The sequence below is a fragment of the Antennarius striatus genome, chromosome 10, assembly GCF_040054535.1.
Source record: "Antennarius striatus isolate MH-2024 chromosome 10, ASM4005453v1, whole genome shotgun sequence".
In the NCBI taxonomy this organism is placed as follows: domain Eukaryota; kingdom Metazoa; phylum Chordata; class Actinopteri; order Lophiiformes; family Antennariidae; genus Antennarius; species Antennarius striatus.
In genome coordinates, this window is record NC_090785.1 from 24615001 (window position 1) to 24631122 (window position 16122).

At 43.5% G+C, this 16122-nt stretch overlaps 1 protein-coding gene across 1 annotated transcript; it reads right to left on the bottom strand.

Moving 5' to 3' along the window:
- Positions 1 to 5436: 5436 nt before the first annotated feature.
- LOC137602417 (zonadhesin-like) lies at positions 5437 to 15107 on the bottom strand. Its single transcript, XM_068325107.1, has 2 exons — positions 14241 to 15107; positions 5437 to 5475 (listed from the first exon to the last, which is right to left on the bottom strand). Exons 1-2 carry the CDS (start codon positions 15105 to 15107, stop codon positions 5437 to 5439), a joined length of 906 nt encoding a protein of 301 aa, XP_068181208.1.
- Between the last annotated feature and the right edge of the window lie 1015 nt (positions 15108 to 16122).

Here is a 16122-nt window from a genome sequence, read left to right on the forward strand (position 1 = left end):
CTGGGCTGGATCCCATGTTAATGACAAACTTTAGACCCGTTTCTAAACTGCCTTTTATTTCGAAAATCTTAGGAAAGATCGTTTACTCCCAGCTAATGGACTTTTTAAATGATCATAGTATTTTAGAGATTTTCCAATCTGGTTTTAAGCCTTTGCACAGCACTGAATTGGCACTTTTAAAGTTTTTTAATGATATATTTTTAGCGACCGACTCAGGTCATTGCGTTGTACTTGTACTCCTTGACCTGACCGCAACATTTGACACAGTGGACCATGATATCCTCAATGCTCGCTCAGAGCAGTGGGGGGGGCATTCGTGGCACGGCACTCAGATGGTTTAGATCATATTTATCTCAGCGAACATTCTGTGTCAGTCTTGATGATTGTGTGTCCCCCACTGCCCCTCTCTCTTGTGGGGTACCTCAGGGCTCTGTGCTTGGCCCTCTGTTATTCTCGCTCTACTTACTCCCACTTGGTGCAATTTTAAGAAAACATGGTATCTCTTTTCACTGTTACGCTGATGATACTCAGATATACCTGTATCACCTCTTAAGAAGTCAGACTACAGTATAAAGCCGCTCCTTGATTGTTTAAATGGCATTCAAACCTTTTTTTTAAATATATAATAGATTTTATTTAAAGGGAAAGTACGTTCCAGTCCATAAAAGTTTTATTTAAATTTTTTTGGACCTTGGCAGCATACTACTGCCAGAGCCTAAATGAATTCCTGTTGAGTACCTTTGGTTACATGTATCATTGACCTACCAAATTGATTGCGTTCCGTGTGATAAAAGTTGTGAGGTAAAGTCGAGCCAGGTGACTGTTGAAGTTGCTTTGCAGAATGTGCCTCTGGTTTTATATACAGTGGTACCTCTACTTACAAAATTAATTGGTTCCAGAAGAAATTACGTAAGTAGAAAATTATGTAAGTAGAGACAAGTTTTCCGTGCAAATGCCCTAATCCATTACAAGCCCCCCAAAATGTAGACATAAATGTTTTAGAAAGTATAAACATGCATCAAAACATGTAATAAATACTTGTTACCATTAGATTATTACACAATAAATGAGAGTTGTGCATAACGTAAAAAATAAAGAATAGAATAGAATAAAAATGATGGTCATTTACCTTTTAACTGCTGTCCTCATTGTTTTTTGCCCTCTTTGGTTCATGCCCTCTTGCCCCCCCATGAACAACAGAGTGAATTCCAGTCCTCCTTCTGAACTTCTCCAACCACCCACGCAATGCCTTAAACTCCTTAAACTTCCTTTTGTTTTAATAACGTGGTGATTGTAGATGCATTACGGCCATATTCTTTGGTGAGATCAACCAAACGCATCCCTTTTTCATGCTTTTCTATGATCTCTTGCTTTGTTTGTACGGACAAAAAACTCTTTTCTTCGTCTTTTCTTTTCCTCTTTTCTCCGTCACTTTCTTGGGGTCCATAGTGAATACTCTAAAAGTTAATATATTTACGTAAAACTATCAGAACACGTCACGGGTTGAGTGCCGAATGCCGAACACACTCCATGAGCACCGTTCTAGCTCCACACAGAGGTGGAGTGGCATCCCTCTTAGCCAATGGGATGCCAGGAAGATACGTAATAGGCAATAGCCAATGGCAGAGCAGCTATGAGAATGCTGCGTTCAGGAACCTGTGGGAGATTCGAAATTTATTTTGTAAGTAGAGGTAATATTTTCCTGCTGAGAAACTTCGTAGGTAGATACATTCGTAAGTAGAGACATTCGTAAGTAGAGACATTCGTAAGTAGAGACATTCATAAGTAGAGGTATCACTGTATTATTACCTGCCAGGGTTACTGGTGTAACCAGTATCAATGCTGACGTCTTAAAGGATGAGAGCTGGTGAGCCAAACCCACCTCCTCCATCCCTGATGATCACTGGCAGGACTCCACAGACACCTGAGGAGAATGGAGCTCCTGTATGCAGTTACTTCTAGCTGCGCTTTTCCTGCTACGGCAGGTCAGGAGGTTCATTTTGTGTAAAATGAAGAATTTTACCAGATCAAGGAAACCAGTTTTGGTCTACTGTACATGTCAAATATAGACCGTTGTGTGACACAGTGCTAAATAAGATGCATGTCCAGCCTGGTCAGTCATATCATGATACATGCATCGATTTTCTCCTGGATTTTCAACCCAATCACCTTTCAGAAACTAATCAGCAGCCATCCGCTGAACGTTCAGGCTTCCTGACTTTGTCTCCATCAACTCTTTTGCTTGACCTGAACTTGTGGGCGAGTGGGATACATTTGGCACCATTGCCCTCCTGTGGTGGACTTGTGTAACTGCAGCTGTTGAAGCCATAGGTATTTGTGCTGAGAGATCTTGTTTACGGCTGCACAGCGTAAAGCCAATGGATCATCCTCGTTTCAATGGGCTCAGGCGATAGGCTGAGGCATTGAAGCCACAGCCAGTTGTGTTCTGCTCCCTCTGCTAATGCTGATGGAGATTCTACATGTTCTCCTTCAGTTTAGTTTGATATATTTCTCTTTTCTCTTCCTGCATTGACTGTCACCCAGTCTTATCATGACTTTGCTCTTAGGTGCATTGGAATAAAGGCCAACCTGAGCCATCATCCGGATTGACCACCCACAGTGGTGGGTGATCAATCCAGACACCCCGTTGCTGCACGAGTGCCCAAACCAGAATTCAGTGACATAGGTGATGGACTCGGAGCAGACGCCGCTGGCAATAGATCAGGTGCTCAGCTACCAGGCCAAGACAACAAAAGTAAAATTGATTCTGAGTAGATTTTTTTTGTACTGAAGTTTATATGCCCTTGATTTGCCAAATAGTGAACCACATACTAATTTTTTTTTTCTCTCATAAGTTAACTAGGTTTACACGGTTTCTACCTAAAATAACACTGCAATGACACAAAACACATTGCTGTAAGTGGCGTTGATGAGATGAAATGGAACACAATGTTTGTCCATGTTTATGGTTCAGCTCACAATCACAGTACAGTGGTACCTCTACTTACGAAATTAATTGGTTCCGGAAGAAATTACGTAAGTAGAAAATTACATAAGTAGACTTTGGTTCATGCGCTCCTATCTCACGATTCTGAACAACAGAGTGAATTCCAGTCCTCCTTCTGAACTTCTCCAACCACCCACGCAATGCCTTAAACTCCTTAAACTTCCTTTTGTTTTAATAACATGGTGATTGTAGATGCATTACGGCCATATTCTTTGGTGAGATCAACCAAACGCATCCCTTTTTCAGGCTTTTCTATCATCTCTTGCTTTTTTTGTACGGACAAAAAAACTCTTTTCTCCGTCACTTTCTTGGGGTCCATAGCGAATACGTACTGACAAAGTTATTATATTTGCACAAAACTAACAGAACACCTCACGGGTCGAGTGCCGAATGCCGAAGACACTCCATAAGCACCGTTCTAGCTCCACACAGAGGTGGAGTGGCATCCCTCTTAGCCAATGGGATGCCAGGAAGATATGTAATAGATTACCTGCTCTGCCAATGGCAGAGCAGCTATGAGAATGCTGCGTTGAGGAACCTGTGGGAGATTCGAGTATCAGCCGATACTGTGTTTTTATTCGAGTATCAGCCGATACTGTGTTTTTATTGGAGTATCAGCCGATAATGTGTTTTTATTCGAGTATCAGCCGATACTGTGTTTTTATTTGAGTATCAGCTGATACTGTGTTTTTTCATTACATAAGTCGAAATTTATTTCGTAAGTAGAGGCAATATTTTCCTGTTGAGAAATTTAGTAAGTAGAAAATTTCATAAGTAGAGATATCACTGTAATTCATAACTAATTGCATTTAAAAGCTCTTTCTTCTGTCTTAGCTATGCTGATATGAACTGAACTAGGCAAACAGCAGTAGGAAACTTTTGAAACAAACAGGCTTCACACATTTGTCTGGAATTACCGCTGTCTGTCACTTGTTCCATGTCCGTCCCTTTATGTGTGTGTTTCCATCAATATCTGTCAAGCAGTCCCTCCTTCCTTCATTTCTCCCTCCTGCCTGCTGCCTGGACTCCTTTTGTCCCTGTTTTATCACAGCTAAGCTCTCTATCCCTCACTTTTCTCTCCAGCCTCCACGCCCTCATCCTCTCCTGCTGCTATCGCTGAGTCCATGCAAGCGTCAGACAGCAGGATCTGGCATTGTTTGGCTGGATGTCTTCCCCTGCTCATCATCCACGGTTCAAAGATTCTTTGCCTTTTTTTCCTCTGTGTTATCTTTCTCTTTCTGCCAGCTAGTTGTCTACACAATGAGATAGCTATAAAATCCAATTCACCCTGCTGAAACAAGCATTAACTAGCTCCCAGGGGAGGATCAGTAATCCATGAGCTAAGAGGGCTGTGATGGGTTGTGTACAGCGTTTTATCCAGGGTGCCTTCCCTCCTTACGGCATCAAGAAACGCATCAAGAACCAATCCTGTTGCCCTCAGCACCTCCACGGGTTATGATGGGACACCTGGGCAGCTGCTCAGTCTGTCGCTCAACAACGAAGTGAATTTTTGAAACAGTTTCATCTAATTACATTTTCAACTGCCAGGAGTAGGATATATTGGGTTTCAATTACATTTATGTCCTTGAAGTTGGTGGGTTGATGTCACGGTTCAGCGTGGCAGTGCTGGTACGTGGCAGGGAGAGGCCAAGCTGGTGGGTGGAGCCACGGCTCCACACCTGAAGCTCATCCACACACCGTGGTGATCATCTCACCTGAACTTGTTTTGAGCTAATGACTCATAGGCGTTTTAAGCCTGGCTCAATGAGAGCTCAGAGCTGGTTCATTGCTCATGTTCGGTTCCTGGTAATCTGTCTTGTTTTTTTTCTAATTCTTGTCTGTCTGGTTAAATTTTGAGTTTCTGATTAAATCATGGATGACAGTTTTGCCTTTGGTGTTCTGCATTTGGGTCCATACCCCGCCTCACGTGACAGTTGAACGGATCAGAGGATTTATGAAACATGGTGGGTGGTACTGATCTGTGGTGATCTGTACCAACAGAGGTAGGTAATGGTCATTACCTACCTCTGTTGGTAGGTAATGGTCATTACCTCCCTCTGTTGGTAGGTAATGGTCATTACCTCCCTCTGTTGGTAGGTAATGGTCATTACCTCCCTCTGTTGGTAGGTAATGGTCATTACCTCCCTCTGTTGGTAGGTAATGGTCATTACCTCCCTCTGTTGGTAGGTAATGGTCATTACCTCCCTCTGTTGGTAGGTAATGGTCATTACCTACCTCTGTTGGTAGGTAATGGTCATTGAAATCAAGATGACTGTCATCCTCTCATCTTCAGCTGCTTATCAACCATGCGGGTCATGGGTCTGTTGTAGCCTACATGAGCTGACCATGGGCAAGGTGGTGTACACCCCGCATGAAATGCCAGCTCAGTGTAGGGCCACAGATAAACAGGCAAGCTGTATGTGACCAGTTCACTCCAGCTGCATGTTTTTGCTAGGAAGCCGGAGAACCTAGAGAGAACCCACACAGACTGGGGAAAAACATACAAACTGCACAGAAAGGATTGAACCAAGAACCTTCTTGCACCAACATAACCACATACTGCATAAGCATGATTGTTTTGTGTATATGTCCCTTTAAACATTGTCATAAAGGAAACACTAGCTGTTAAAGTTAAAGTGCAACGAACAAAGGATTATGCCAGTGATCATAAGACAACCTAGTTTGAGAAACAGCATGTACAAACTAAAGTAAGGAGTTTGAGATTAAGTTCTGAACAGGCATCAGTATCATGCGCACTGGGGTGAGGGATTTCATACTGAATGAGCTTTAACTTAAAGAATAGATTATATCCTCTTTCCCTGTGTTGTCAGGCCTCTACTTGGAAGTAGCAGAGACAGTCTGACGGGATTACTTTACCCCACTGAACACTGACCCGTAATGCACTTCAGATTAAAGAGCAGGATTTGCTGAAATGCCTCAGCACCCAGGAAACATCAGTGTTGCTCTGTCGACTCTCTGAGGGCGGGGTTGGAGGACTGCTGATAGGAACGCTACCAGTGTTCTCCAACCAGTTATTTCAAAACTTGTTAATTCAAGACAAAACTCTTTGGGTCCACTTTATTACCCTCAACCTTATACCAGATATGTAGTTGTTAGCCACTAAGCATAGATGGCTGGCTGTTTCCAACTTCAATAAAGCTGTTAAAAGTCAGTACTGAATGAATATGAACGATACCATCCATCTGACTGGATGTAAGATGAACTTTTTGAGTTGCTCATGAATGTGTTGAAGTATCTTTGTTTTATTTCACTTTATCTATCCGTCCATCTGTCCAGTTTTGAACTCCAGGATGACGACTTCAGTGTCAGCAAACAGGGACCTATGAATTAACAAACAAGCTTAATTTCTGTCTTCTTATAGCCATGATAGAGAAGACAGAAGCTTCACTAATATTTGAATTTATAATTTATAAGAGACGAAATTTACCTCCAAAGCCTAAACTTCTGGGTGTGGACTTGCATGATCAAACTAAAGTGATTAGTGCTGTGCACGTTCTTCAGATGATCTACCTCAACAGATCTCTGTAATTTCACATCTCATGTGCCAACCTGTTTCATCGCAGCAAGAAGGTCTTGGGTTCAATACCACCAGGGACTGTTCCATGTTTTGTCTCTTTATCTGTTCTCCTTGTGTTCTCCACCTTCCTCAATATATACATGAATTGATGACTCTGACAGGCATTAATGTGAGTGTGACCAGTTGCTATTCACGTGGTTGTCCAGGGTGTACCCACTTCCAGCCAACGATAGTCTGAATTGGCTCCAGTCCCCATGACCCAGAACAGGATAATGTGTGAAGAAGATGAATGAACATGAACATGAACAAAAATGTTTGATTTGTTTTTAGATTTCAGATTTTATCAAACACCAAAGAGTTGTAGATGATGGATTTCCCCCTCTGAAACATAATTAAGATGGTATGATCCGTCAAGTTCCTTTAGACTGTAGATAATAAAATCCACTTGTACGAATTGTTTAATAAAAATCTAGGAACACTCTTTATCACTTTCATTTTTAATCAAATCTGGATTTATGTTTAAAACATCTGCTAATCCAAGAACATTTTTTTTTCCTGGATAGGCCTTTTGAATCTCCACTGTGAGTTGATGTCACCCCCATCAGAGGAGACAAACTGTTTTATCAGAATCTGTGGTCGGATATTTCTCCCTAGAGATACAGAGAGACATACATACATACATGACATACATAAATGACATATATACTGTATATCAGATACATAACATACATGACATGCATACATACATGAGATACATGCATGACATACATACATGACATATACACATGACTTACATGCATAACATACATACATTACATGCAAACATACACAGACTGCAGCCAATCTGATTCCAATCAGATTTCCTTCCATATCTGATTTTTAGGGATGACTGTTCACACTGTGTTTAGCAAGTGTCCAAATGTGATCTGGCTCTGTTCCGCCTGGGACACATTATCGGACGATCTGACAGGTTGCCGTAACAACGACGTCTGGGTGGGGGCATCGTTCTTTGCGTGTAATGTGTGAGGTCATATAATTACTACGGCGGCAACAACAAACATGTAGTTTAGTTACCATGGCAATATCACTGTCTGCTAGAGGTGGAGAAAACACACACCAGACATTGTCAACTTCTGTGTTTACCGCTCCGTAACATGATGCCTTCCTTCTGGAGCCTTGCTCTCACATCACGGATATGACGTCACGGTCCGCCGTATCTGATCAGAGTGTTTGGATCTGTTTACACTGAGACGCATCTGTCCATATCCAATATGAAACTACCTCCAGAATGTTGTTTTCAATCTTTCCCGCAAAAATCTAATATTATGTGGTATGGGACTGTTCAGACTACACATGAGACATCCGATATCAATCTGGATTGGATGAAAATGGCATATAGGCAACCAGTCTGAACAAGGACTTATGTAGGATCCAGCCTTCAGAGTTAAGACTCAGAGGCAGAATACTCCCTTCACCATTTAGAAGAGACACACCTGCAGGTCAATGCTACGCCATCACAGCTACTTCACATGTTGCATGTTGTTATCAAAGAACAGGAGTGTCCAGAGGTGGACATCGAGGTTTTGCATCCCCAGTAAAACCAAATAGCGCTCATCATTTGTTAAACCAAACGTGTCGTTCCTGTGCCTACATGTAACCACCAGGGTTTGTGTCACTCCAGGACCAGATCTGTGATGGCCTAGAGGACAAGCAGGTCGTCCAAAGCTAGTCCTGAGCTGCTCGCTGTGACAAACGAACACTGTTACTGTTAAACCCCATTTGTACCTCTGTCTGCCTTTGTGTTGGTGTGTATACACAGTGTCTGTTGTTCTGTCTGGAGACCATGAGGTAAAAGGCTGTGGAGCACTGTGAGCTGGTGAAAGCTGAAGGCAGATGATCCATGTCTCTGTACCGGTTCTCTCTGTCTGGGTTTGAATGGACTACAGTATTTTCTGCACTATAAGTCGCACCTAAAAGCCTATAATGTTCTCATAATCCCGTATTGTGATTTACAATCAGATGAGCCTTGTATATGGATTAATATTAATGTTAGTATTGGTTAAAAACAAGATCGCAGAAAAAAAGCCGGCAGTCTGGTCTGCAGTCATGCCGCACCAGGAGGCACCCTCAGAAGGCACTACGCCCCCTAACGGCGTTAATCAAGGGGCGTCGCCGAAGTGCCGCTCTCACTGAGCTGAAGGCAGAGCAGCCTGAGTCTGGGGGTAGCAGCGGTACCTGGTTATGGTTCCATAGCAAAACAGGGAATTTTAACAATTCTGTTAATAAAGTCTGACTGACTGACTGATCTCAGTATTTTTTAACTATTTGGCGTCAGAAATAACCCACTTTAAACTGAATTGGTCTAAAAACCCCATTGTGCTGTCATCTGGAATCTAGTGACGGTCCATTCTGTTAGTCTGTGGAAACACACGGAGAAACTGGACTAAAGGTGAATTAAGACCCTCAAAGATGAACTTACAGCCTTTTCTAAAATATAAAGAGACAACAGTATATAAAATTTAAAACAAAACAAAAAACCAGTACCTGGTGTGCTGCATTGATTTACAAATGTAGTTGATAGCTCTGGGGGGGCAGGGGGGGGCATTCAGGCTTGTGTATTCTGTCTGCAGCGACGTGTGGTGAGAATCACGGCGGTGAGACACCGACGTTAAAGTCAGTTCTAGGAGTAAAAACAGCGTCACATTTGTCATATTATCAGCCTGACATTAAAAACTAGTTAAAAATTGTTTAGGACACACAGCAGCAAATAGCTGCACCTCACCTCCGACTGGACTACCGATCGATCGAAACAATATTTAATTAATAAACGAAGACAAACGTCGGAGCTTAAATATCTGCTTCGAACTTCAGATCAGGAGATAATCTGCTCTGTTGGAACTGACTGCACTCGTAATGAATTTAACCAGTTTTTAATGTCAGGTTTTTTAATATGCGTGTTGACTTCTTTCTAAGATGGCAAAGTGATCAAGTGATCAGGTTTCCTTGATGAGGCTCAGAATGGCCTCATTGAAATAACAACAGGGCCGTTCACAGCTGACTAAAGGTACTCACAATCATGAATGTTCTAGCGCAACTACAGCCACTAGTGTTTTAAATCTGTTTTAATTTATTATATACGCCTTATAATCCGGTGCGCCCTATATATGGAATAAATTATAAAATAAACTATTCATTAAAGGTGCGTCTTATAATCCAGTGCGTCTTATAGTGCAGAAAATACTGTACTTTCAAACATTTGGATTTGGTGGTCTATCAGCCGGGTGGTCCTTGGTCTTAATCTTTGCTTCTCTTCACAGAGAGAAATGGTCATGATAACTCAGACAGTACTGGTAAGAAAAGGAATCCAGTTTGTGGTTCTTTGAAAGTGGTGCTGTTATTCTAAAACTTACATGAGGTTCTGCAGGTACAAACCTGCTGGTCACACAGTTTTTAGCAGTCACCTCAAACCCCAGGCCTAAGACCAAAATCTTCTTTATTGTGAAGTATTTTCACAGTTCCTCCCCTACCCCGCCTGAACCGTTCCCTAGCTGTCATGTTTCCACATGACTTCCTGCATCACTCGTTAGCTCATCTGTGATTGTTCTGTAAACAATCAACAGCGATGTTTCACACGTAAGCGTGCTGGAGAAACCATCAAGTGTGCCGTGGAAGATTCCCCTGATTGGCACTGAGAGGCGTGTCGTGAGAGACAGAGCAATTACACGCTCTTCTACTGCAGGCCTGTATCACATTAAGTACAACACAAGAACATGGTCACGCTGCAAGTAAGACAACGCTGCAGGTAATAGTGATGGAGAAATGTGTGAAAAGAAAGTGTCGTTGATCTTACATGGATCCTGGAGAAGATTCCGACTCGGATGAAGGCTCTAACACGAGTAACAGCCAGACAACGGAAATTATCCTGGATCCAACGAAGCCTATTCTGTATTTCTAGTTCCATTTGTCCATTTGTACAGACTGTAGGAGGACCTCCAAGTGCTTTTGATAAATGAGCAGTATGATGACTGGGCTTGCGCTAGCCATTCGCCACGTCGCCATAGGCAAAGTAAATTCCAGATGGGCTACAAGGTTTTTAGACTGTGTAGCCACAGTGGCGTTCTTATTTTTACGGAAAAAGGCTAAAACTTAATACTTTTTCGCTCGCTAGCGCCGCTATTTCCGCTGGCGCCACTAGCTAGCGCCGCTATTTCCGCATGCTGACAGAATTTAGCCGAAGCATGCCGACGGAAAATAGCCGAAGTGAGCCGAACGCTCCCGATCATTAAATATGCACTCGGGTCATGACCTCCTCTCGTCCAATGAAAAACAAAATATTGTGTTGTATAAAGTGTTTCTAGTAGAGTTTGTGTTAAAGTCCTCATTAATAAACAAATGGTGAATGCTGGGGGGGAGACAGACCGATCAGAAGGTCAATGAAAGATATTATCAATACTTGTTAGTAGTCTTAGACTTTTGTTCCCTCTGACCAGCAGGAATAACCAGCGATGATGTAAATGTGTTTTCACCTCGCTTGATGTTTTATATGTCTTTTTAAATTAAAATGAAAAATCATGTTATTGAATTAAAAACTAAACTATGACATACCAATGGTGATGGTGGTGCTCAAAGTTAAAATTTCTTCTAGTCTCAGTAAACTACCAGTAAACACTGAGTAATATTTAGTCTGACTGTATCTTCAGAGTGAATGAAGTTTTCAATGGTTGAATCTCACCTTCATTCCTGCATAAAGTAGGACAGAAATAAAGAGAGTTCAGCTCCAGCTGTTGGCTTTAGTGGATTTTTATAGGTGAACTGAACACAAGATTTTGCCTTCAGAATGCAGGAAAACAACCCCATTTTCTAAAAAAAATGTCCCGGGGGGGCCCCCGATCCCCCATGCTGGGGTTATCCCCCCACACACACTCCTGGACAGGTGTGGTTTTACACCCCCCAACAATTGAAAACTTGCATTCACTCTGTGAAGATACAGTCATACAAAATATTACTCAATGTTTACTTGTGAGTTTTACTGAGACTAGAAGACATTTTAACTTTGACTGAGACACTTTGATGTTAATAAATTTGATTCTTGGTATTACTCAATGTTTACTTGTAAGTTTTACAGTATTACAGCAAGCCGCTGTCTTGGACACAGAGTGTGGCTTTTTGTGGCTTACTCAATTCTTTTACACTGAGCCACAGTGGCTTAGTCATACTAGCTCTTAGTGCAAGCCCAGGATGATGCTAATTTGCTCTCAAGTGACAATTGCTGTTCAGGATTGGCATCTCTATCAGATTTACTTAACACCTGAAAGATCTTAACGCACCCACAAATCAATTCCCTTCACTCTTCACTGATTGGCTTAGGAACTCATGCAGCGTGACTGCAATGGAAAGGATGTGACTGCAGGAGCAGGAAAAACAACTGAACGGAGACAAAATCATGGTCTAAAACTGAGCTTCTCCGTTTGGATGGTTTTTGTCTGACTGCTGCCAAGGAGTTCCCAGTCAGGCAAACAAAGTGATTTCTGGTCTGCTCCCGTTGTCCATGACCTCCTGGATCTATGTGAGGTGAGCTTTGGAACCATGACTGCTAGAAAGACCAACAAGAGGGAGACTCAGAGCTGTGAGGAAACCATGTGTGTTTCTTCAGACAGTCAGCTTAGTGTTCATCTAAACAGGCCCAGATTTCACGCTGAGTCAGCAACTTGAGTAAACTGAGACAAGATTCTCACTACGTTTCAATACATGTACTTTTTGTGACATTTTTGTTTGGTGTGATTTTCCCCGTGTTAAATAAGTGGATCACAAAGACAACGCTGTAGCCATGGTGACCCGGACACGATGCTGCTACTGGAGAACCAGCCAGGCTTCCGTCGGGACGCAGCAGGACGTTTGTGTGTTTGTCCTGTGGTTTGTGCTCATAGGGTGTGATGACAGCAGAACAAGTGAGTAATGAACAGGAGGGCGTGTGAAGCTAAATGGATCCTTCTGTTGGTGAACAGCTTCTCGTGCTACACGTGTCATCTGACTAGTTCAGGTTATGTTTGACTCCTCTGTTGCACCACAACAGATTCACGGGTCATTCCTCTTGTGTTTCCGACACGGCAGATGCTCCGTGTTTGTTGTAGTAGTTATTCATTGGTTTCACCATGGTAACCACGGTAGCCATAAAATCAACCAGTGTAAAAATCTTAGGATTGTAACCTCCACATGCAATGAGGTGATTTCTGTGTGATCCACGTGTGCATGAGCGTATCTGGTCAGTGTACGTCATGTGGTCTGCGTGTTCTGCCCTCTGGGCCCACCCTCCTGCCACACTGCTGACCTGCGTCCCACGAAGGTGTCGTGACTTCAGCTGGAGATGTTTTGTTAGCAGCATCAGCTGTAATCTTGGGGGGGGGGGGGGTCTATGACTGTTTCCCCTAAACCGCTCATCTGCTTCAACAGTGAGTTCCTGGGAGTCATGTCTACACGCTGGTGCAATGTGCTTGTGACACGCTCAATATTAACACAAGACATAGCCGACACGTACACTACCTCTAGAGCACTGGTTAACACTACGTCAGAAACACACCATTAGATGTGGATCCAGATAAAAATTACAATTAATTTGTAATAACTTCTTCAGCATTACATGAAAATGTCTATCTGAATATTTCCCTTACACCACAAACGGATAAAGATCAGGAAAGTACCTTTAAAGTCTTTGGTGTGGATTTGATGCCGGTATGAACCTTTAACATTTCTACCAGTTCCACAAAAAATGTCATGATGATGTTTTAATGAGAAGCTCCTGACCCTGTCCTACGTTTGTAGTGATTGGTTAGTTAATTATTTGAATGGGTATAGAAACCACGGCATCAGACACAATCAAACCTGTAAACAGAACAAGTCCACAGACGGCGTTCAGACGGTCCTCCATCACTGTCATCTCAGTAACTTTAATCGGAGCGGAAAATAATTTGGTGTGTGTGTGTGTGTGTGTGTGTGTGTGTATCTGTAGTAATTATTATAATTGTTCATAAAAAATTGAAGAGAAGCGACGCAGATGGATTCCACATTCTAATGACCCCCCCTGCAACCCATTTGCACCAATCACAGGAGGATTCTCACACATGGAACCAAACAGACTCACTGTTACGTGGCGTTGTCAATTAAACGTCCCATCATCCGTCTCCTTGTGTCTGATTCTGTCTGATTGCAGTCACTAAAGCAAACGCATGTGTTCAGAAACACGTGTGTCTGCCCACAGAGGCTGACGGTCACGCATTCACACGTTCAAAGTTTCACACACACGTCAGTTTGCTTGAGTTCATTGCATGAAGAGCTTTGATGATGTTTAGTGAATCAGCTGAGACTGGAACGATGGTGACACGTGTGGTGGTGATGGTGACACGTGTGGTGATGGTGACACGTGTGGTGGTGATGGTGACACGTGTGGTGGTGATGGTGACACGTGTGGTGGTGATGGTGACACGTGTGGTGGTGATGGTGACCACGAGTGCACGAGTGTATCTGGTCAGTGTACGTCATGTGGTCTGTGTGTTCTGCCCTCTGGGTGGTGATGGTGACACGTGTGGTGGTGATGGTGACACGTGTGGTGGTGATGGTGACACGTGTGGTGGTGATGGTGACACGTGTGGTGATGGTGACACGTGTGGTGGTGATGGTGACACGTGTGGTGATGGTGACATGTGTGGTGGTGATGGTGACACGTGTGGTGGTGATGGTGACACGTGTGGTGGTGATGGTGACACGTGTGGTCTTGATGGTGACACGTCTGGTCGTGATGGTGACACGTGTGGTTGTGATGGTGACACGTGTGGTCATGATGGTGACACGTCTGGTCGTGATGGTGACACGTATGGTGATGGTAACACGTGTGGTCGTGATGGTGACATGTGTGGTGGTGATGGTGACACGTGTGGTGGTGATGGTGACACGTGTGGTCTTGATGGTGACACGTCTGGTCGTGATGGTGACACGTGTGGTTGTGATGGTGACACGTTTGGTCATGATGGTGACACGTCTGGTCGTCATGGTGACACGTATGGTGATGGTAACACGTGTGGTCGTGATGGTGACATGTGTGGTGGTGATGGTGACACGTGTGATCGTGATGGTGACACGTGTGGTGGTGATGGTGACACGTGTGATCGTGATGGTGACACGTGTGGTGGTGATGGTGACACGTGTGGTCGTGATGGTGACACGTGTGGTCGTGATGGTGACACTTGTGGTGGTGATGGTGACACGTGTGGTCGTGATGGTGACACGTGTGGTGATGATGGTGACACGTGTGGTGGTGATGGTGACACATGTGGTCGTGATGGTGACACGTGTGGTCATGATGGTGACACGTGTGGTCGTGATGGTGACACGTGTGGTCGTGATGGTGACACGTGTGGTCGTGATGGTGACACGTGTGGTCGTGATGGTGACACTTGTGGTGGTGATGGTGACACGTGTGGTCGTGATGGTGACACGTGTGGTGATGATGGTGACACGTGTGGTGGTGAGGGTGACACATGTGGTCGTGATGGTGACACATGTGGTCATGATGGTGACACGTGTGGTCGTGATGGTGACACGTGTGGTCGTGATGGTGACACGTGTGGTCGTGATGGTGACACGTGTGGTCGTGATGGTGACACGTGTGGTCGTGATGGTGACACGTGTGGTCGTGATGGTGACACGTGTGGTCGTGATGGTGACACGTGTGGTCGTGATGGTGACACGTGTGGTCGTGATGGTGACACGTGTGGTCGTGATGGTGACACGTGTGGTCGTGATGGTGACACATGTGGTCGTGAGCAGCTGTGCTCTGCTCTCACACTGAAAACAGAGTTTAGACATTCTTAAACTTCAACTATGCTGAGAGTTTCTGTAACTTTTGATTTAATGTCGTGTCAAATGGTAAAACTAAACGTTGAGGAGCATGGCTTCATCCAGTTGTTTCTACATAATCTGGTTATATACCAACACAGTGTGTTGTATTTTATTTACTGAGTCCTTTTCAAGCGTTAATGCTGCGATCTGGCACACACACGTTCAGGAGCGTTTCAAATCCAGGAGGGAAAATAAACAGAAAGCTCTCCACTGATGCCAGAGCTTATTTCTGAATAATACATTTCCATTTTGCAGCACAAACAAAACAATCTAGCGGTAATTAAAGAGGGAAGATTGCCAGTGAAAACACGTTAGATGACTCTAAACATTTGCTCGTTTTCATTGTCTTTCCTCTGCACATACGAGTGGGGCGTCACAGATAAATGGTGACACGACCACGCCACGCTTCACGTCCAGTATTTCAGCCTCTGACAGTTTCACTCTTCACATTTGCTTTTTATAAAATTCTGTGAAAAATTTTAGCGTTTCTCACTCCACTGATTACTGGTAAGTCTTGTAGAAAGACGGTGGGAACATTTTATTATGAAAGCAGTTTGCAGCTACATGGATTCAGCTGAAACTTTGGGGGAGGGGGGCTGAAAGCTGGTCTCTCCTTCCTCAAAATGATATTCATGGAGAATTTAAAGCAGGATAGATTGGAGTTTGTGCCAGTATGAAGCTGTGC